This window comes from Rhopalosiphum padi, chromosome 3 (assembly GCF_020882245.1).
Source record: "Rhopalosiphum padi isolate XX-2018 chromosome 3, ASM2088224v1, whole genome shotgun sequence".
Lineage (NCBI taxonomy): Eukaryota > Metazoa > Arthropoda > Insecta > Hemiptera > Aphididae > Rhopalosiphum > Rhopalosiphum padi.
This window is the reverse complement of record NC_083599.1, coordinates 12,627,678-12,652,727: the sequence shown is the minus strand read 5'-3', so window position 1 is coordinate 12,652,727 and position 25,050 is coordinate 12,627,678. Positions and strand designations below refer to the sequence as shown.

Sequence of the window (25,050 nt, the reverse complement as noted above, 5' to 3'; positions counted from 1 at the left end):
AATTATAATATTAATTAACGATTTTTATTTACAATATATTTTCTATTAAGTGACAAGTGTCTAACATGAGTAACATGGTAATGTAAAAATTATCTGATTAGCACTCGGTAACTATTCGTATCCCTTTCATAACAGATAATTGAAATCCAAACTAAATATTTTATATTTTTTTAATGATAACAATTAAAAAAACGTCGAGACACGGAAAAGTGCAATATTAGCTGTACACGGAAATGTCGTTTGGATGCGTTATAGGTTATTTATTTAATTAATAGGAAGCTTTATTAAACTCACCCTTCTCACTAGAATACATTTACTTGATGCGTCTTTTTGTGTCCCTCGCAAGGCAAGTATTTACGCTATAATTTTCAATGTTCCACTCCCTCAAGCATATTACTATAACAGGCGAACGACGATACAAAAAAATAATTTCAACGCATGCTCATTTTTCAGTTTTACACCCTTGACACACCATCATTAAACAAAAGACCTACTACGATACGGACAAATTTCAAAAGATTTTTTTCAAAAACTCAAACTGGATGTTGGAACAATTTTATGCTCTTCACTAAAGTTGTCTCTATATATTATTTTATATGAATTACTTATTGTGTTTATTGTATACTGATTGTAAAAATTCACTTTCTTAACACAGACAAAACAACTTTCCGTTAATTCAGAACGTCTATCGCTATTTTCTGTGTATGTACAAAATGGTGGTCTGCGGAACAATAAGAACTTACGAAAAGACTTCTTTATTTATCTGCCTTGTAAAAAGTACAATAAATTATTTTCGTTTGTTAAATTATTATTCAAAGGTCAATAAGCTTAAATTAATAATAATAAAAAAGATTCACACTATTTTTTGTTTGAAATTAGAGTTAGGTAACTTTGATTATTATTATATGAACTATAATGATGTCATGACAAATAAATAAAGCCATTATTGTATTACATATTATACATATTAAAAGTTGATATCTGTATTAGCGCGCTCAGCATGGTATGGCAGCTATTTTATGGTTATAACCTCGCGTGCAGAATACCTATATGTACCCATACCATTTAAGTATACGCCTAGATACTGCTTTTCAATATGTAATAAAAAAATGTAATTAAATAAGACGTAAGTATGCATATAATATAATTATAAACGGTATTACAATTTTTATTTGTATACGTATATAGTGAGTATAGTGACTGACGAAGTGACGTCTGTATAGGTTACATAACGGGTCCATTATATTGTATGCGATAAATACACATAGGTACTTACTCTTAAACGCATGCGCTATCATACATTATATTTGATTAAAACATAATACAACCCTACCGAAATGTGTTATTATGCATTTGTGCCAATAAATAAATTGGTAATTAAAATCCTATTAGCAATTATTGGGGAATAAAAAATTGATTTTCAGTCGACAATCACATATTGTTTAATTTTCGAGACCGTACGCGAGAGAGTTTATAGGTAAGACGTATTATAATTATGTATATAATATATTATAACATACGTTAGATATAAGGTACACGTGATATGATTTGGCAGTTCGCTGCAAAACGCAAGACGAATAAAATAATCTTAACTCCATATTACACGACAGTGATACATATTACGTCGGTATATAATGTTGATGTCGTGTGTACAGAAAAAAATCCGATAAAATGTAATATATAATGGACCAATAAAAAATATTAACAAAAAAAAAAACACTTACTTTTGAGTGCATGACGAGGAACGGCAATTCGGCTGTTAACTCACCGCCCAATGCGCCCAAGTACAGCTTGACCTTGACCGAATATGATACGATAATACCGAACACGTCTTTGATGTCAGAACTCGATATTCTGCAATAATTATAACATTACGTGATAGTGTGGTACATTCTTATTTACATACATATTTAGTTTAGGTAGGTACTTTAATGGTGAAATTATAGATAGTAAGTAACGCACACGTAATCTATTACGACACACAAATAGTTAGCCGGCGTGCGTACTTACGAAGAGTAATTTAATATTGTGTATATGAATGCGCGCACTTGAAAGAACTGAACGGTTTTCACGAAAGCTGCAGGGTACACACAATTTTGAGCCCCTACGCTAAGTGCTATATTTTTGTGTTATGTAATTTATTATATACTTCCAACAAATCATGAATTAGACATGTTTTTGGATTAATATAATAAAATCATTGGGTAAAATGATTTTAATTTTGTTATACATCTTATTTTAAGTAAAATTTAAGTGGGTAAGGGTATTGTGTATTCCGACATACAAAATATTTTAGTAACAAGACGTGATGTTGTAGTTGCAGGACACACAAAGTCTGATTTGATTTGTTTTGGTTGGAGTATTTTCGACAATATCGATTTTGTTTACAATACAAGAATTTATAAGGCTTGAAAATGTAATACAAGGTTTCCCATAGGCCATAAGTCGTTTTACAAGAACCTAAACATCTCAAAAATACAAGCGTACAATTATTGTTTTTAAAGAAATTTCGAGTTCAAATTCTAATGAAATTAAATGGTGATTCAAACAGAAAATATTTCTAGTAGTAACTTGAAGCTTTTCTCTACCATTTATACTATAGTATTATTATAAACAATAGATATTTTAAAAATATTTAGATTTAAGCTATTTATACGATAAACCTAATTACACAAATCTATGATACGTATTGATTTGTACGTTATAATAACAGCATATCAAATAATATTATATAATATATGTATGTTTTGAGAAAATTAGATAAATCTACCGTATTAATGGAAAAATAAATAATTTAAAAGTTATACAAATATACATATAAATATAAAATAAAATATCCTCAGCAATGTGATTTATTATGAATTCAAATTTAACACATTCATAAAAATATAATGATTATAGTGAACTATTCAATAACTAGGTACACTTGACGTTGGCGTACCTATTAAACAGTAGAGCGACTTCCTCGATTTTACTTATTTTTAAAACGATGTTCTGTTTTTCTGAAATAATAGATACCACTGCACCTGTATCTATATCTATCTATAATTTATTTTTATGCACTCAATCAATATAATATTTTTTATTGTTTCCGTTTTAAATTTATTTATACAGTTATGTTAAAAAGTTTACTTCAAATGTCAAACAATTCATGTTGCTCACTCTTTTTTTAAATACTTTAAAGGTATAAATAGGTATACCGTGTTATGTGTAATTGTAACATTCAGCACAAATGAGAATATTAACTAATTTATTTTATTCTACAATGCGCAAGTACATAGGACATTATTTTTTTTTAATGAAAATCGAATGTTAATGAACCATGAGTAATATAATTTTCACAAACCGACGTAGGCACCAATATACCCATAACAAATTATTTATTTATGATTAAAAAAACATTTTTTTTGCCTAAAATATTTACGGTAGGAAAATAATTTTCTACGAATAAAAATTTTAGACGTTCCTCACTCTTAACTCTAAATTCCAATCATTTACTTATACCTCTTTATTTAGATATCACAGATAATGATTATATTTATGTTTGACATTTTGGGCTAACTTAATATCCTGTATATTTTAGTTAAACTAACCCAGATAATACCTAGGTTAGTATTACCTAACCTATTTGCTATAACATATTTATATTTAATATTTATAACTCATTCTATATAATATATTTTAGCTACGTATATTGTATAATTAGTATAAAATTTGTTTCGTTTATGTCGGCACGAGTATTGAAAAGTGATTGATAATATTATGTCATAATAATATGTGGTGTATTATTATTATTTATATTATTACGAATCTTATAACTATATGACCAATGAATTATTATAATTATATAATTATTGAAAAAATAAACTTTAGTGAAGCTTAGTTTATTTTACTTAATAGGGTTTGTAAATTGTGTGATATGTTTTGAATTATCATATTCTATAATATAGGTATGTGGCTAATACAATTAATTAATGAGTAATTTATATGTGTTGAGAATTTGAATACATAAATTTATAAAATTTATAACATGTACCTAAATTTTGATATGATAATCAATTTATGTATTGAAATTTTGTCTTAATATACCAAAAGCTCATTATTTTATCAAAACAGTGGATGTTGATATATATATATATATCTAAAGTATTTTAAAGTAAAGTAAGAATTTGATAGTTTTTATTTATTTACAAATTCTGGCATTTAACTAATTATTTATTTTTTTTTTTTTTTTTAGATTAAGTACTAATAAAACAAATATTTAAAACATTTTTTTTCTGCAAATCTCAAGTATGATAATCAAAATCCTTAATAGTATAATTTTAATTTATTATTATCAGTATTATACTGATTAACTTTTTTTGCTAAGATCAGCTACTGAAATTTTTTTATTAAACTATTTTTTTGAAGCTTATGATTTAAGCTATTGATTATAAATCAGAGCATAAAAGAAAAAAATTTACTACATTTTTTAATATTGTTGTTGGAATTTTGGGAGAAGAGAAATAAAGGTTTTGTAAAATTGTAAATACAGAATTTCTATGAATTCCATAATTAAAAATAAATCTAAAAATAAATCGTAGCCTAAAAATTAAAAAAAATTCACTATAATTTAAATTTTAAATGTTTATAAAAGAATCATTGTTTTTGATATTTTTGAGATATTTTAGATGTTTTATTCATAATAAACAAAACCTTATATAAAAAAAAAAATGCAAAACCTTAAAAAAATTATATTTATCTGTTTTAAAAACATTTATTGCTCATCTAATACAACAGTTAATTTAATTTGTAAAGATGTTTGATTTGGTTAAAATAACAAAATATTCTGTATACTGTATAGCAGGGGTGGCCAAACCGCGGCTCGCATCTTATCGTAATATTTTTACAAAAAATATTTTTAATATGAATTTATGTATATTTATATTTATGGATGACCTTTTTTTTTTTTTTTACATTTTAGCTCTTCTATATGTATTAATATATTTGGTGGCTCGCGAGTGAGTCTCTTCCCGCTGGCCACCCCTGCTGTATAGTATATAACTCTGTACTAAACTTATAGTTATTCAAAGTAACAATTAAATTTAATATTTTTTTTCTTCAAAATATTGTGTTTAATCAGAGATGATAAAATTTATTTAAACATTGTTTTATATATACATAACAAAACTACAATTATAAAATCAATGAATATTTTAAGTTTTGTTGGGTTATTATTTTCTTAGAAACAAAATTGATTATGTTAACAGGTGTGTTATAAATATTTTTTTTTGTGTTGCAATTCTTCTTTAGTTTTTTGTAGACTTGTACTGTAGTACTTAGAAAAATGTTGTAAAAGTTCAAAAATGACCTTTCTAAAGTAACTATAGGTACTATAGATGACAGTTTCAATTTAAAAAGTAGTTTGATAAAACTTTTAGAAAACCTTTACTAAAAAAAAAGTACAGGTCACTTCTCATATATACAACTTAAATAAAAGAAAAGAAAACTACACATTGTTGTAAATCCAATACATTTATCATTTCACTCGAAATCAAAAACAACTTTAAAATATATTTTTGAACAGTAATCTGCAGATTTCAACCTTGACAATTGCGACGTATTACAATTTACAATCGTATAACAACAGTAGATATGAAACATTATTAATAGATATTTAGGACTTTCATAAATATAATAAATATACAAAATTTATTAATCACAAAATTAGCTATTATATACCTAACTACTTATAAGCATAATTTAAGCAATATGGTGATTAATTTTGTCATTATAGGTTTTGAGTGGAGCAATGAATGTATTTATTGTTTTATTTATTTGGTTTTACAATAATGGTTGTTTTTTAAATTAAATTGTTTGTGTGTTGGTTATACTTATAACGTTTTTAAACAGAAAAAATAATTTAGTCTTAAACTTTGAAATGGTTTCTAATAGAAAATTTTATCTAGTTGGAATTTTTGGGAACGTCTAAAGTATAAAATATGAAGTAGATACTTTTTAGAATATATAAAAAAAAATAAATAACAAGAACAGAAATATTTTTGCAACAACAGTCAAACACATTGATTCATCGATTTTGTTTTGATTTTTTGCTATGATTCATTAATTTATAAAAGTTCTGTAAGGATAAGTATTGAAATCTTCGCCAAACATTATACAATTTTTTTAAGGCTTATTTAGGTATATTTTTATGTCAAAAAGTTTAAGCATGTATAATCAAGCTTTCTTATAATAATATGTTGTTATTACATTTAAAAAATATCGAAAATATAATGCCACAATTTTTTTTATAAGCGTTTTATGTTCAGAATTTGACAAAATTCGTAAAAATCACGAACATTTATAAATAATAATTATAGTTTAAAATTCATGTTTTTTTTTAGTTTTTTCAAGTATTTTAATAGTTAAAAAAGTTCAACATTTTATATTCAAACATAGTATCTAAAATAACGATTTCTCGTCAAACATTTTTGTTATTTTACTATAAATTAAAATTTAAAAAAATATAAATTATCGAAACTTGAGACATTTCATTATTACCTTTTACACAGTAAAATTTTCAAAATATTTACATTCATTTTAAGCCATTTATACCTCAAATCTATTCACCAGTCTCGCAATGTTCTATACGCCCTAGACATCTAATTAGGTATAACATCATGGCAATGTGGCATTCGCACTCATAAGTTAATAACAACAAAATTTTGTATAATAGGTATATAATAAATTATGATAATATATGAGATGTAAGGGGAAACAGGACCATTCTATCTCAATTTTCCGAGAGTTTTTTATACACCTTTTAAAAGTTATAATATTATTAAAATATAAAAAATATTTGAACTTGATGTAACATATTATTGTATTTTAAACGGGATTTATTTCATAATGCTTTTTATGATGTAAATTTAAATAAAACAATTTTAAAATAAATATTCCTATTTTCCTCCACCAAAATAAAATGTGTATTCAATTATTACGCTATTGTCTAAGGCTCTAGCAAAGGCCGAGCGCAGACTTTTGAATGTTTATATTATTCCTAATTCTTCTTCTGAGAGTCTGAGAACTAAAACGAATGTGTTTTTGCATACTATGTATTTGTACTAGCTGTATGCACTAATAATATTGTGTTGGTACGTATATTATTATATCTACTCTATACATGTGTATAATTATAACCGAATCGTCTGGATGCGAGTAGCAGCCGTTAATATACGCATATTATACGAAGCCATTCAAACTACCTATTCCCGCGTGGCTTTATTTGTCTTGGGAAATTAAAGGATGAATATTAATTTACATCGCTTTCGGTATTGTGTCAGTAAAATAACAAGGCAGTTCATCGGTCAACATCGATAAGTATGTAGGTAAATGGTATTATAATATGTACAATATACATTGTATATGGGACAGGCAGTAACGACGTGTGTATATAAAAAGTAAACAATAATAATTTATAGGCATAATATGATATTATACAATATAAACATGATGGTCATAATCATTTATCGTTTTGATTTCGCATTTCATATTTTATTATATACGAGCGTAGACAATACCTGCTGGGATTGCATCTATTATGAAACGTACACATTTTCGATGAACATAACGTGCGCTAAAATAGATATATAATATTGTTTACTTACAAGACGGACGAGGCCAATGAATGTTCTTGTTTCTCATTGATTTGATCCTCCAGTGCAACACCGTACCTCCCCTTGACGTTTTCTAGTGTTGGTATCATGGCTATAGTCTTTTGCATAGACGAACCCGGTAATATTGGACATCCTTCCCTGAAAATAGCGCGCAAACATAAATATAATATACAAATATAAAAATACAATCGTTTTTTTTTTTAAATTTATAACTCCATATTTTTCTATTCTAAATAATTTTCCCTCCAATTTTCTACATCCGGCATACTCAAGCGTAATTATTTTAATTATTTATTACTTTATAATAAACCTAGTATTATTATATTATTACATTACCTATACTTAAGTTACATAATTTTATATATTAAATATTAATCATATTGTACTGACAAAATGTATAATAATATTTTCGAAAGTTTTGTTTATAACAATATTTTGATTAAGACATCTTAAATATATTATACAATTTAATTAATACTCTAAGAAGTTTTAAAAATTACAACCATAAATAGAAATTATATAATATTAATACGATATATGTACCGTGTATGATTAATACTGTGCATAATATCTATATTCTGTAGAATTCAGTTAATTTTCGACACTTTGAATAGTATAACCACAAATGATTTGATTATACAATTTGAGTAAATTAGAATGTTATTAAATCAACAACGATAATTTGAATATCATGTACACGATACGAGGATTATTCGTTACATTGATTCATTAATTGGTTCAGAGAATTTATGATGGTAAATTCATGATATAATGTTTATAAGCTCTTCATTAAATATTTCGACTGTATATGCAATGAAAATCTATTGGATGTCGAGATTTCAAAAGTCAGTTGAATCATACATTCAGTGGCAGATTAAGCTATTTGCCACCGTTTCAAATTATAATATAATATTATATTATAAATATATTTTATTTTTTAAGTGCACCAAATTTGCAATTCCAATCACCAGATTATTTTGCCTGTAAAGTAACCCGACGCTGCATACATTCATATTTTACTTTTTTTGCCTATGTACCTCATTATACTCTCACATAAATGTATTGTTATGCTATATGCCCTTGTCACTCAAAAGGTCATTACATCACATGATTTGATTGATTTGTTGCGAGCCTGACTGCAGTATACAGTCAATCGAAATATAAATCATTTTTATGAATTTTAAAGTTTAATCAGTTGCTGTTTTTCAAAGATAATTATAATATTTTATGCTGCAGTTCACTCGTATAAACTCATATACTTTACTTATTATATCATAATATAATCAATATGTTAGTAAAACAGTATTTAAAGTTTAAGTGCCAAGTCAATCATATATATACCTTATTATATATTCATTTTAAGACTACCAATAGATTAATAACAATACTATTAACTTATGTACCTAATGGTAGTCATATAGAAAAAAAGATACATGTTATTATGGACGCATCTGGCGTATTTTAAAATAATTATTTTTACGCTATTTTTTTCAGTGTCACACACTTGCAAAAACAATAACAAACAATCCAATATTTATAAATATAATATATACCATACCTACAGCAGTTTATTTTCTAATAAATATTATATACTTATAGGTATCTACTACCATATTTTTATTTTTATAATGTTACACCGCGTGCTTGTGTGTCTGAAAATATGTGTTTTTTTATTTATTATAGCTTCTGTGAACACAATATAACATTATCGCCGGAAGAGTTTATGCCGTCCACCCAACCCACCTACCATCACCATTAATGTCAACTTGCAGCACACGCCTAGAAGCTTCAATGCGCGCATGCATTGTCAGAATCATATACGGTTTCTATTCGAAAACGTTTTGCCATCCGCAAATAAAATATGTGCATGAATAGCTACTAGATCCAGATGAATGCCAAAGTTATACAGCGTGATTTTTTTTAATAATAAACTCTATCATTATCACAAAAAGTGTTATATTTTTGAAAATATATTTTTACAATTTAATTATAGGTACACTATGTACTTATTCGAAATTAAATTTTAGATTCAGAGCGGAGCGATGTAAAAAAATCACAATCATTTTTTATAAATGGTCGAAGTTAAAATTTTGACAACATTGGATATTCAAACTTGATAAAAATTTCCCCTTAAAGGTTTTTGTTATTCAATATTTATTAATTATTATTTATAGAAACTTGAAACAGTTGAAACATTTTACTTTAACCTCAATTATCCTGTTTTATATACATAACAATATTTTTGAAATAATTGATTTTTATAAATACTGATAAAGTGATAACAAATGTAGTGATCAGTTGAAAAATCTTTCATATTTAACACAAGTTTCCTCATAACTTAACTTGGTTGTTATTCTTATTTATCGCTAGTTAAATTATCAAAAATATATCGACTAACATTTTTTTAATAGTTTGAACTGTTTGAAGTTCAAGTTTTGACAAAAATAGATATTTAAATGAAATATAATGATTTTAGTAATTTTGTTATAATTAAAAATATATTGTTAGCACGGACTTAAAACGTTATACCACCCCATATATTATTATTAACAATACATGATAAACATTTCCGAGCATTTAGAATTTAGATTAATTTTGAGCTTATTTGATATTTCTATGTAGACTCTATTAATACTTACAGCTAGATACAGCTGTAATTACAGCTAGATAAAAAAAAAAAAAACAAATACATAAATACATAAATGCATAATAATAATTATTACATAATGTATCATGTATGCGATTTTTAGTTGACAGTCTCAAAAATACTTTTAATATTTTATTTATTTACAGATACAAATACATCTATTTCGAAAGTGTTTAAATAGCATCTAAATAACTTTTTAAATTTTCAGTTATTTAATTTTACAAGTAGGTAAGCAAATTAATTTCAAGTATAAATTATTACAAATTTGTTATATTTTAATCTTGAAATACCTACTTTATTAATAATGATTAAACGACAAAGGCGTAAACAGTTGTTAATGAAATATAAAATAAATAAATTCTTAAATTTTTAAAATTAATTAATTTAATTGACAAAATATAATTGAATTGTAAAATTAATGTAATATAATGTAAATATTTTAATAATCTTAAATAGTAAATAAATCACTGTAACTAATGACCCTTGCTACCAAGTTGTAATTCAGAATAATAAAAAAAATATTTAATAACTCATTTTTATTAAAAAAAAATAATATAATTTGATTAATGGTTATCAACCATAAAAAAGGTGATGAACAATTCTTTCAAATTGTGAAAAGCATTTGATTTTCAAATACAAATACGTTCAAGAATTTATTTAAAACATTTAATAGTTCATACTATAATAAAATAGTCTGAAAAATGTGTAAAGTTTTTTTTTATTTTTATTGATATTTTAGAATCAATTTTAGACGAAATTATATGTTTATTTTAACCAAAAAATAACGATGTTATAGTTATTTCATTGTAATTCAAAAAACAAATTTGTGGCTATATAGTATACTTGAAACATAGAAGTATAATACCTATTATAAACTTATATTTAATGTAATATTATAAACACAATGCATTTATCAAATTTCTTTAGATTAATTACCTAAAATGTTTACTTATGACATGAACCTAATCACGCCTAGGTCATAGGTACGAAGTCAATTGACTTGTATTATGTAGATAATAGTCAATAGATTTTTTTTAAATTCTCAATTCGTAAAATTTTTATAGAATTATTTAATTAATTCACTGTATTTCATCCTGTCCATTTCTTTATTTTAAATTAACTAGCTGAATTATCCGTCATAGCCGGGTTTAAGTATACAAATGTATGTAATCTGGTGAGATCAAATATTGTTTATTCTATTTAAATAAAATTCAATTAAGATTGTTGAAATAATATTTTATACTTATTAATTAGTTATTAAGACAATTTTATTATTATCATAACCTATTCAATTAGTCATGGCTATTGGCCGTAGCTTCGTTTGCGATAAGTTTTAGCAGTGAAGGTTGAAAATAAATGTTTTACTAATAGTTATTCAAAATATTATCTACAAAACTTCTTTGTTCCTTCGCTGATCTATAGATACTATTATAGATACTAGATACTAATATATTAGTAGGAGCTAAAATCACCAAGCTAGTGGGTGAGTTTACGTGTGAATTACTTAAAACTGCTCATGTAAAAAACAATTTTCTAGAGTATGTATACTTAATTTAAAAAAAAAACATTAAAAAAAAAAAACGTTTTCAATTATTATCTCTTTTACCCTTTTTAACACCCTTGGAGGTTAAATTTTCAAAAATTAATTCTTAGTGAATGTCTACGGCATGTAACAAAACTACTGACCGAATTTCATACTATAGCTTCAGCGGTTTCGGCTAGGTGGTTTTTTATTTTTACATTTTTCAACCCTTTTAACCCTCTTTAAGGATTAAATTTCACAAAATAAAGTTTATAGATAATATTAATTGTATTATAGAGTATGTGTACTTAATTTCAAAAAAAATTGGAACAAGAAAAACGTTTTCAATTTTTACCCATTTTACTCTTTTTAACCCTCGTAGGGGTTAAATTTTCAAAAATCCTTTCTTAGTGGTTGCCTACGTCATAATAGCTATCTGTATGCAAAATCTCAGCCCGATCCTTCCAATAGTTTGAGCTATGCGTTGATAGATCAATCAGTCAGCTTATTGTTTTATAATATAATAATATACAGAAGATATAATAATTATTTATTGTTGTGTAAATGTTTAATGTGCAGTACAATATTATTATGATATTGTATAATATTGGCTGACAGTCACCACTCACAATCATTTTTTATATGCAATAATATATCATTGAATTTAAATGTAACACATCCAGTGCAGTGATCCACACGATATCTAATATACAGCAAAGTGGTACCCACTATCTTTTTTTTTTTAATTTTAATTTTTAGCATTAAACTTCTATTAATTGTCTGTTGGCGCCTGAAAACCTACGTAAATGGCATATTATGTTTCTAATATATTTTATTTTCCAATGCTTTCTTTCTTCAATTTAATATACTATTGTTTTTTCAATTAAAAATTGAAAATTGTACTGACTATAAATAAAATATGGAATGATATAATGAAAAAAAAAACATTTTTAATTTAAATTTTTTCTTAGAGGGTGGGCAGTGAAATGTTTCTCCAGCCCGTTTTCCCGGTATCACACAAATTCTGAAAATTGTCACATAAATAAATAAAGGGGAGGTTGTCGAAATGTACGTTTAAACAATATAAATATAAATATAAATAAAATATCTTTATAAATAAATATTCACTATATGTATGTATAATATATATTATTATAATAACATGTTTTTCGGACAGTGGCTCGTGCTTCAATTGGCAATATGTTGACGACGAAATGTTAAGTATATATAGTCATATAGTTATATAGAATAAAAGGATATGATTTATTTTAGACAACAGATGTGTCCTGTTAGCGGATGCACAAATCGCACGATACATATGCGTTCGGCTCCGAACATCGAATTTTTGCTCTTACATATTTATATTTCGTATGGTCCATAAAGATGACCCTCTTCAATATTGTATTGTTATTATTATACTAACACCTCCAAATCCGCACCTAAATATTCATATATCAGATGCATATTGATTGTTGGTGGAGAGTGAAGTTTACCTGGTCAAATCGACTTCCTCGCTATCAAAATTATATAGTCAAAATAAAAAACAAGGAAGATTTTTCGTTAGTTTATTTATTTATTTAATAAGCTATAAAGATCGTTTTGAGGAAGTTTAAAGTAAAATAAAAACAACGATAATAAGTTATTAATAAGAGAAGATTAAAATTGAAAATATACACGCACACATATTTATATAAACACACCTATATTCAAATAAAAATACAGTATGATAGATCATAGGTAAATGATAAAATTAAAAAACATAAAAAAAAAAATTATTATTAGATAAAATATTCTCGGGCTCCTAGCCAGTAGGACCTAGTGGATTGCAATTTATTAACAGGGGAATATGAAAAGCAATTTTTAAAGCAACGATGTATGAATAAAGTTTACAAATTACGATGATTTTTGAGAAAAAGTTCGTTCATTTAACCGGTTGGTAAGGATATAAATTTTTAAGTTATAATTTATAACTAACCCTTACTGATTTCATGGTTGATATAAAGTGTGCATACTGCATTGTACCGATACCTACTTAAAAGTACTAAACCTCACCCGACCAACCATGTATAATGTGTGCGTGGTGCGTGTGTGATGGGAAATCCACGCGATGAATTAACTTCAAACTTAAGGAAATTAAAAATTATAATTATAATGGTATTTAAGGTAGTAGAATGGTAGAATGTATTGTAGGAATGAACTTGCCTACTGGGAAGTTATCAGTGAATTTTTATTTTGAAATGGGGATAGTTGATTAAAATACTGACATAGAAAAGTAATCTTGGATGTTGAGTACATATCTTAATTTAAACCAAGGTTTCTGAATATAATCTGTTAATATGACAAGGCATCTTGTAAGTGGAAAATGTTTTATTTTTATTATATAATCAAAGATCGTTAAAATAGATTCTGTCCCAAAGTAAAATACCCAATAATATATAAGGTGATATTTTAAAGTCAACCCATAATATCAAAAAGTAAAATCTTGATTTTGGAAATATTTTTATACATAATTTGAATTTATAACAATAAGTACAATATTTTCTAAAAAATATATTTTTATACTTTTTTGAATGACAGCAGATTACATTTTTTTACTTCATATTCTAAAGCAGATATTTTTCTGAAAATTTAAATGTATAAAAATTAAACTTTGTACGAGTTGTTTATTATTGATAAATATTTAAAGTTTTGGTTTGTGTCATTTGTGAGTACTCCTATGCCACGCTCCACACCGCTCATTTAATTTTTAAACGTCTAAATTTAAGGCTAGGATTATTTGGCTGGATATGATTTTTCTGTTGTTTGATTTTACAAATTTGATTATAAATCACAAATCACCAAATAGCTCTATTGATACAAAATATTATGATAAATTTGTCTTATTTATATATATTTTAGTATAATAATATATATTATTGCATGTTGTTCTATATTTTAAAAATAAACTTGAAAAATGCATATTTTATTTTATTATTCTTAGGTATATTTAAAAAACAGTTGTGAAAAAGGTTATACATCACATTACATTATGTTTCTTTTTTAAATTTCATACAATCATTAATTTTTTCTTTAATGGAAAAAACATGTATATAAATACTATGAGTTATTTTAAAAATAAAATTTAACAAAACAATTCAGCTTATTTAAAAAGTAACTTTATTCAATCTATTTTTAAATTAAGATATGCTTTTATTTTACTTAATGTTAGTTTGGAAATTATTGGTAAATGCACCTTATATTTTTATAATATTTTTATTGCATATTTTAACAAAATAAAATGCATATTTTACTGTTGTATATTTTATACAAGACCAATCTTTACTTATAAGTTATAGCTAATTAATTATTATTCATTTGAAATTAATTTTTTATACATCAGATTTCTCAGAAAAATATACTACTTCAAAATATGAAGAAAATGTACGTTATTCTAAAACAAAAATGTAAAAAACTAAAAATGATAACAGCCAAGACCAAAAAACATATAACTTTTTTTTATAAATATTCTTTTGTAATGAATTTAAATTAAACACACAAAAAGAGTATTTCCAAAATCGTAAACACTTTTTAATAAAATTTGTTTTTGTCTTTAGAAGAACCATCCTATATAATATATTATTGCTGTTTATTAATCGTTTCCTACGGCATACTGATCGCCATTACACACACAATACTACACGCGTGTGTTATACATACGCGTCGGATTTTAATTGTCATTAAAATAACTGACAATAATTATTATTTGTTATTATATGATTTATTGGTAACACAATACTAAAATACTGAATAGGCATACAATATATTATGTTTCAGAATGACACTTTATTAGTACTTTACTGGTGCTATTTATCGGTCATTTTGGCTCCCCGATTGGGCGAAAATTCACTAGGGCATGTAAGTGAGTGTATTGGAATCTAGATACTAATTATATTATTTTAAAAATATAATTTATAATACATTGACGTAGATATTTGTGTACCGCCAACGATAGTTATAATAAAATACTTTAATGTCTTAAGTTTGTTTTTTATTTTATTGATTAGGTACCCATTGAAGTTATTTACGGATATAATTTTAAAATTTTCTTCTTCATAAAATTTGTTTTGCTATTTAATTGTTAAATGGAGAATATGAGGGGAATGTGCGCATATCGTATAATATTATGTATTTATGTATATTTATACGTTTAATTTTTTTTTAATTAATAAAATATTATTATATAGTTGATAACAATCTATTAATTATTTAAAATATTATATACATGAAGTGAACATTTTTTCAAATCATAAAATGTTGAAGTATACTATACCAGAAATTATTTTTTTTAACTAATAAAAAATACCTATATACATATTGTATTTTAATATTTTATTATTTTACTTCGATAGAATGCATTAGGATTTATGTTTATTGTGTTTTATTATATTAATAATCGTTTTTTAAATCTATAAACATTTTATTGTATTAACATAATATTACACACAGTGCATATAATATATTGACATATACCTATATAGTAAGTATAAATACTTTTATATATAGCCAAAGATGATTAATAAATGCTTTGTTGACAAATAAAAACAATAAAAAAAAGAATACATAGGTATTTCAAAAATGTCAATAAAAATCTATTAAATTATTATAACTCGACGAGTGTGGATAAAATAAAGACTATTGAAAGGCCGGTATATTATTTTTCAAATAACCCTCCCAATAGTGTGCTCGGATTACTAACATATGCCTATTCTTTTTTGGCATTTATAAGCCCCAAGAGTTAAGGGTTTAGTTTCAAAGCTGACGTGACTACACAATTCGTTATTTGACGTCATACTATTCTGAATGAAGACGGTTTTATAGTTTTAATATCCGAATTTTCGTAGACCGATCAATTATGGCTATATAAAATAAAAAGGAAAAAAGTTGAACTTATAAACTTGATGAATAAAATAATATAGTGAGTTTGTGATGTATGTTACATAGCTATAATAAAATATATTATATATATTATTATATTATACACGAATATATACATTACTTATGAATCATAAGTTATGATATTTTATTTATTATCCTTACGATCATATTACATAATAAAAATGAATTTTAAAAAGGTAGATCAGTGGATATCGCTCTGCTGTACATTAGATGTTGAGTGGATCACTATTATAGGTTTGTTAAATTTTAATTCTATGATATATCAATGTCTACAAAAAACACGATTTTGAGCGAAAATGGTCTATAAGACTAACACTAAGTATATTTCATGAAATGCTTTATCGATACAGCTGTATTAAAGTAATTAAGTAATTTATTTTACTCATAGTATTATAGTAGGTTGATATGATTTTTTTCGAATATATTGCATTTATTGCATTTATTTTATTATTACCTATTATTTAATTATTATAATATATATTTAAACTATATTATATCAACTTAAACAACTAAAATATTAATAACATATTTCTGTGAATACCGCAAAACAGTAAAAATAAATTCACTGTAGGTAACTATAAAGACATAATATTTTAATAAAAATCAAAAATGTTATTATGTAGGTATAATACAATTCATGATAATATAAAATACATAAAAATTTAAGTTCCTACAAATAATCAATAATGTTTTTAAACTATAACAAAATAATTAACATATTCGTTATTTATAGTTTAAATAAGTATACCTATGGCTATAAAAAAATAATTGTCTGTACACATTTTTTAGATTTTATGGTTCCAATATGAACTACTAATGAGGAATATCGTAATACATTTTCAAGAATTTCTATTCAACATGTATAACATTTAAAATTTTTAACTATTAATGGAAATGTATAATAAAAAAAAAACTAAAAAAATTGAAAATTTCTCATGTCTATAAATAAGTCAAAAACAATTAAAAAAATTATAATTTTATAAAAATGTTAATATAAACATTTGGTGAAAATTTTTAGTATCTATTGTCATTTTTTTTTTCAATATACAGTAATTATTTTACAGTCAAATATCAAATGTCGTAAATATTTTAACTTGAAAAACTCATAAAAAAACTTTCTGATAGAATTTTTCACATAATATATAGCGTGTACAATTAATAAAAACTTTATATTAAATTTTTAAATCGTAGGTATACGAATAGCATTTGTAATGAATTAGCTAAATTACTAATTTTCGCGATGTTTATTAATTTCGTTAATATTTTAACTTTAAACGCTTATAAAAAAATATTGTGACTATAGATTTTCAAAAGTTTTTAAATTATAAATTGACAACTTAAGAGGAACTTATTTGTATTCAATTTTTTTATGCCAATCGACAATTTAAAAATAGATGAAATAATTTGAACATTTTATCGTAAATAAAAAAACGATAATGTACCTAAAAATATTATAATATTAAAATATTATAATTAACTACGGTTATAGTTTTTGAGTAACATCAAAAAATAAAAATTTGAAGTTCCTGCAGCTATTTCTTTTGATTTAAAATAAAATAAAGAAGAATATTTTTGAAAATTGGAATTGCGTTAGAATTCATGTTTTTCCTTAATTTGTTGTTTGTTTTTCCCGATTATAAAAATTATTACCTACTTGGAATTTTTAAATCTGACCTCACTAAAATACAAACTTAATCCAAAACAACTCCTATTTTTGAAAATCAAACGACTTTATTAACAAATTATCGTGTACTCGCCCCTCTGCAAAAAAACACATCATGATAAAATCAATACATTCATCGTTTCACTGAGAATCTAAAATCAAATAAATTGAATAATATCACTAATATATATTTAGAGTGTATTTTAAACATTGAGTTTTAATACATACAGTTATTGTAAATTTGGGTCTAAATAATATGAAGGTTGTGTTTTTTGTAAAAATGATTGAGGAAAATATTTTTTTTTATTTAACTAACGACTAATGAGAATCTTTTGTGTACCTACCAATACTATCTTATTATTTAATATAATGTTAATAAAATATAAAATTATATTAATTTTTTTGTAACAGCATAATTTTATGATGTTATGATTTATTATCTTTTATCGACGTATTTTAAAAATAATTATTAAAAACGTTTATTTATTTAAAGTAATAGTTGGATTCAATCAATCATTATTGAAAAAAATTAAATTTAATGATTTCATTTTTATACAATGTTTATTCACAATAATTTTTTTCATATTTAATATTTATTAGTGATGGGTCGAACCCTGATTTTTTTAAATCAAAACGAATTTGAACTGAACTTTAAATTATTTTTTCGAATTCAAACCGAACTGAACCGAACCGAACCTAGAATCATTTTAAGTTGAACTCGAACTCGAACTCAATACTTTTTATCGTGTAAATTGTACCTAATGTACCTACCTACAAATTAAATCAACTATAATTATTAATTAATATTGTATTTTAAGTTTTCGAATTATAAATAACATTATTATTATAAATGATACATAACGTGCCCGTTACAGCTTATACATTTCTATCGCCAATAGTCTAATTATTTCTAAATAATCATTATCAATTTGTATTTTTTTTAAAAAACTTTTGTAGAATTTTATAATTATTTGACCATTGAACTATCGTGGCCAGTATGTCTGGTTCGACAAATATTTTCAAGTTCGATTTTCGAACAGTAAAAGATGCTTGATAGTTCGGTTCGGTTCATGTCGAGTTCGAATTTCGAACCGAACCGAACATCAAGGGTTTGATCCGGTTCGGTTTGAGATTCTAACAGTTTGACCCATCACTAATATTTATTATTTATATTTTTCATTTTTTTGTAATTCAACTAGTTAACTACGAGTGATAGGTGCATGTATGACACGAAACAATCAAGTTTAATTTGTAGAAAAATATTCTTATAGCTATAATAAGTATTAGAGTTGGGAACCAAATTGAAAATTTTTTGTTAACAAATTTTTAACGAATTCAACAAGAAACCATACAAGATTATTGTCATATTACTTCATTATTTCTGTTATGATGAAATTGATAATAATTACCAATACCTTGAAATATATATTAATAATTACATATAATTACCTATATAGTAATACCTACGGTTGCATGTCTGGAAGAGGGGGGAGGGTGTTTTTTTTTTAATATTACTATTGAATAATATATTTATTGTGTGATTATTGTATTGGTAGGTACACGCCAAAATTATTATCTAGTGAAATAAATGCATTTGAAATACGTGTTAGTAAAAATATTGACTCTTCCTCTCGAAAAAATGTTTAGGAACGCTCCTGAATAACTATATAAGTTTTAATTATTGACTTAACATTATTGTGAATTGGCTATCATGTGCCTATAATGTATTATTCAATTATTGCATAATATAACATATAACGTTTTAAAAAGTTGACATATGAATGAAAAAGTGCACTAGATAATACAACACAAAACGTATTATTCAAAATATTAACAAAACAATAACAAATTTGGCTCTGTTCGTGATAAACTGCAGATCGTTACTCCAATGAGCCCAATGTTGTTTATATGTTATGAGCGATGGCCATGAATTTACGGTATAACTTTAATATTATCTCCATGAGATAAAACCATAGGCCACTTTTTACAGTTGTCATAATATCGAATTAATATTTAATAAGCGATGTAATGATAAACGTTGTCCGTTAATCGCATTGCATACGCACGCAATGGAAATTATATGTTATTTGTATTGTAGATCAGACATAATTCAAAGTGTCCAATAAAAAATAAATAAAATAATTTTTCTCCAAATCCTCAATGTTTGGGCCGACAAAATAAATACGATTAATTTATGTGTTAGGAAACATACATATAAAATATAAACGACTCAATGTGGAAATAGAAAGAATTATGTTCTATAGTCTGATACGAACATCACACAATGCCACATTGGAAGAAACAACAGTCATAACATTATAAATAATATTTTATGGTATATTGTAACTTGTAATATAATTAATGTCTTACTTAAGACAGTAGCTCTTATTTGTGATTTATATTACAACAATAATGGACAAAAAAAATATGTTAAGCTATTTAAGCATTGTGTGATTAAAATACATACGATATTAGTATTTAGTTTATGATTATTAAATCAATAATAATATTATGTTTATAAATGATTTTTATAATCTATATAATATGTTTTTATAAATAAAAATGATGATATTTTTCTTTTTCGTATCCTTTAGGCATAGAAGTATAGTGATTTTTATTATATATACTTATTACGTATTTAATATTATTCACGAAATACACATTTAAAAATGGAATAATAACTATTATGCCGTGTTGCTTATAAGCAATCATTATACATTGAATGAATCGATAGTGAGCAAGTAACGGTCCTTTTAACATAACTTAGTGGCCCATGATTAGTCTTTTAAATTTAAAAGAGTCATTAAATTAATAAATTCTATCTATACAACTCAGCAATAGTCTATACTCTAGTCAGTAGTCTCTATAGCTATAAACTAATAAATAACAGTTCACTCACTGAGTTTCGACAGAGGCTAATGTGGTTCTACATTGTCCATTTTGGAAAATAACAATATCCACGATCTGTTGTATTAGCACTTTGATTTTTTTCACCATTTTGTTGCTACTATTTCGTATACATAACGTCACTTGAACGTTTTCACCATGCGTGTAAACCTGAATTAAAACGCAACAAAAATATATAAATATAATAAATTGTTATAATATGTTATAGGTACATATTCCATTTGAACGTAATTGAACGAACTTAATTCCTACATTATAATTTCATATTTATTATATAAATAGTGATAAGTTATAGCATAAGTATACCTATTGGCTATTATAAAAAAAAAAACTAAGCAGTTTAAACGCTTGACCACTTGGGTTGCGACTAATCACATTGTGATATGCAGAAATATAATTTTTCAAATACAAGGGTTGGTTATTTGACATCGATTAAATGTATTCCCAATATATATATAAAAGTATAAAACGCATAGCTGCAGTTGCAATGTGTAATATATTTATATAATACGATGTTGAGTAAATAGTCCAGTATTGTGCGTGGATGATGGGTGATTTAAACTTCAGTTTAAATTGTAAATGAGAAAACTACAAGATAAACAATGGTGATAGTTATATGTTGTGATTTAACATAGATAAATAATTAACACGTTGTTTTACATTGTCAACTAATAAAAATTATGAAATAATAATAAAATTAGGGTTAACAGCTTTAAAGTACCTAATTTATTGCAATACATTATGACATTATGTTATGTGTTTTAGGTGTATTTAAAAAATAAAATATGGTAACTTTAATCCGTAATGTTTAGCGATAAAAGAAATTAACTATTTGTCTAATTTTACCAAAATTCCAGTTTTTGGAAAAATGATGAACTGATGATATCATTTGTCAAACACCAAATTTGTTGAAAAATGTGGAGTTCATTACATCATCGAATTGTAAAGTGTATCAAAGTTAACGGGAGTCACATTCTCACATTGAACAACTTGGAGCACTAGAGCAAAGCCCATACGAAATGATACGTTGAAAATTTAAAGTGGGGCTCCAGACCCTCTAATATATTTAATCGCCTTACGCCTATGTCCTTGAAATAATATTCTAAAATGTAAAAAAAAATAAAATGTTTTCCTGTAAGCTTTGTATTGAATGAATTGTCAACACTTTTTACTCTTATAAAAATGCATAATGTGTTCAGTATAATGGCATGTGAAAACCTAAAACCTCGAACACAAAAATATGTAACCTATATACTGCAACGACAACGATATTGTTACAGGAATAACAGCAACGAAGAAAACAACGACAACGATAAAAACAACATAAAGTGCCTATAGAGCGTCATCATCATATAATAATTATAATAATATATCTGTCGCCGAACGGAACAGCTATAATACCTATAATATCTGAACTCGCACAATGAACCAATTATAAACCGACGTTAATAGCTGTTTGTTCGAGTTTTCTCTTACACCGCGGTGGTACCTAACGTCGCACGAATATCATAACACAATAATATTAATACGTTTTCCCGTGCGAACATATACCTAATGCAATATTTTAATGATGAAGTATGCAACGGTGGTACGCATCTACGTGTGGTTGTATATTGTATATACGTATACAACATTACACTAAATATTATTATTATTGTTAGGTACTATTTTGTGTACGCGCGTTTTATTACCTATGTTTGTGCCGCCGTTCCGGTATACTATTAGCGCCAATACAATCTTTACGGCTATCGGTCTATTATGCGCGTATTTTATAGAACGGGTATGCTGAAGGGCGAGAACGTGCTCAGTGTAAAAAATCTACGTTATTATGTATACAATGATTCGTCGAGTGTGTGCTAATCACCCCTCTCCCCAAACATCCTTTAGCAATAAACTTAACCGCTCTATTTTTAAATATTTTGATTTTGCTATTTTTTACCAATTAAAAAGTTTATCCTTCGTGGTAAAAATTTCATTTTTTTACGAGGACCTATATTTACTGTAAAATACGATATGATTTTGTTAAAATTTTTACTTCTTTAAATGCCTATAAAGAATAATTGTGTATATTTTTTGGATTTTTAGTTCCAATAATAAATGTTATAATTATGACTTATGAGGAATATTATATTATATTTTATTTTCAAACTTTAGTTGTAAAAATTAAAGATTTTTATAACGTTTTTACTACAAAATACTTGTAGTTTTAAAAAAAATTTAAAAAAATTGAACTTCAAATAGGTACATACAAAAAAAATTGTGTCTTTATATTTTTAATGATTTTTTACAGATATAAGAATATCTTATGTGAGGTATTGTATTAAATATTCAAGTATTTTGACCCATCGAATATTTTTTATTAACATTAAAAAAATCTAAAGTTTCAGTTGTCTATATTTAGCTTGAAAAACTCAAAGTAAGTTTTGAAAATTATACCATGTATAGAATAGGTAAATATAAACAGTTGGTGAAAATTTCATGTTTCTGCAGTTATTTGTTTTTGATTCACAACAAAATAAATAAGAATATTTAGTCAAAAACTGGTTTATTATGAAAATTCCTATTTTCCCTTAATGCTTTATTTGTTTTTCTCAATTATAAAAAAAAACTGGGAATTTTTAAGTATAACCTGTGTCATATAAAAATTAGATCCAATTTCCTATACCACCCTCTAAATTGAAATTCGAAAATTTTATGGACTATTCGTACTTATCATGTGTAGTGTGTACAGACACGTAAAAAAACACTCATCATCAATATAAAATCAGTATAAAATATTTATCGCTCCGCTCAGAATTTAAATATTTATATAATATTATCTTTATTATTCAATATTAAAACAATGGAAATTACATATTCTCTAATATTTGAAAAGTTAAATACGTAAATGACGATTTGGCCGTGGAATGTTTTTTTTTATTGACTGAATGAATGTTCCACGTTAACCGACGTCATTGTGGTATACTTAATTTTAACTGTATCAAAAGGTGTAAACTTGAAATGTATTTTGTGAGGTTTTTTTATAACATTTGCAATAAGAACTTTTTCGTCGCTTTTAAACGGTTCATTTGGAAATTAGTTCAAGTACCAACGGTCTTGTTATTAAATGGTCTTGAAAAACCAACTTTAAATTGGAAAGATTAACAAAAATAAACCAAAAACAACACGAATTCGACTGTTAAAGTAAAAACAAAAATAGCGATGACGTGAATAATATTGTTTTGATCGATATATGAGTTGTCGACGGTAAACTGAAACGAAATGTGCGGCAAGTGGCAACGACGATAAATGATCATTAAATTACATCTAGATAAAGCCGTCGTTATAACCGTTGTTATCACTTATCGTCAAAACCATAGAAACTTGTGCTTATAAGATAGTTTAAACAGTCTTTATATAAAATTTAATTAAAATAATTTAGAAAAGATGTAAGATATCCCTAATATTTCCAAAACTATTATGATATATTAAAAAAAAAATGTATTTTCACCCAAATATCTAAAAATACACGAAGTGAAAATAGTAATAATTAATTCAGATATTTATTAAATTAATTTTTATCAATTGTTTAAAATATAAATATATAATAAAAAAATATAATTAAATTAAAATCCGTTTTCTATCTTTAATTTATTGAAAGTTAGGTACCTAACTTTTTCCTACTTGTTCAAAGTTGACAAAATTATATATTAATAATACATACGATTTTGGAATAAGAAAT

The 25,050-nt window shown here is 25.1% G+C and overlaps 1 protein-coding gene across 1 annotated transcript in view; it reads right to left on the bottom strand.

Annotated features, from left to right (window-relative positions):
- LOC132927145 (arrestin homolog) overlaps positions 1 to 25,050 on the bottom strand; it is a 39,627-nt gene that overhangs the window by 5,281 nt on the left and 9,296 nt on the right. Inside the window, exons 5-7 of the mRNA XM_060991607.1 lie at positions 21,322 to 21,479; positions 7,647 to 7,793; positions 1,725 to 1,854 (exon numbers count right to left, since the gene is read on the bottom strand). Coding sequence (XP_060847590.1) covers positions 1,725 to 1,854; positions 7,647 to 7,793; positions 21,322 to 21,479 — 435 coding nt within the window. The remainder of the gene's footprint in view (positions 1 to 1,724; positions 1,855 to 7,646; positions 7,794 to 21,321; positions 21,480 to 25,050) is intronic.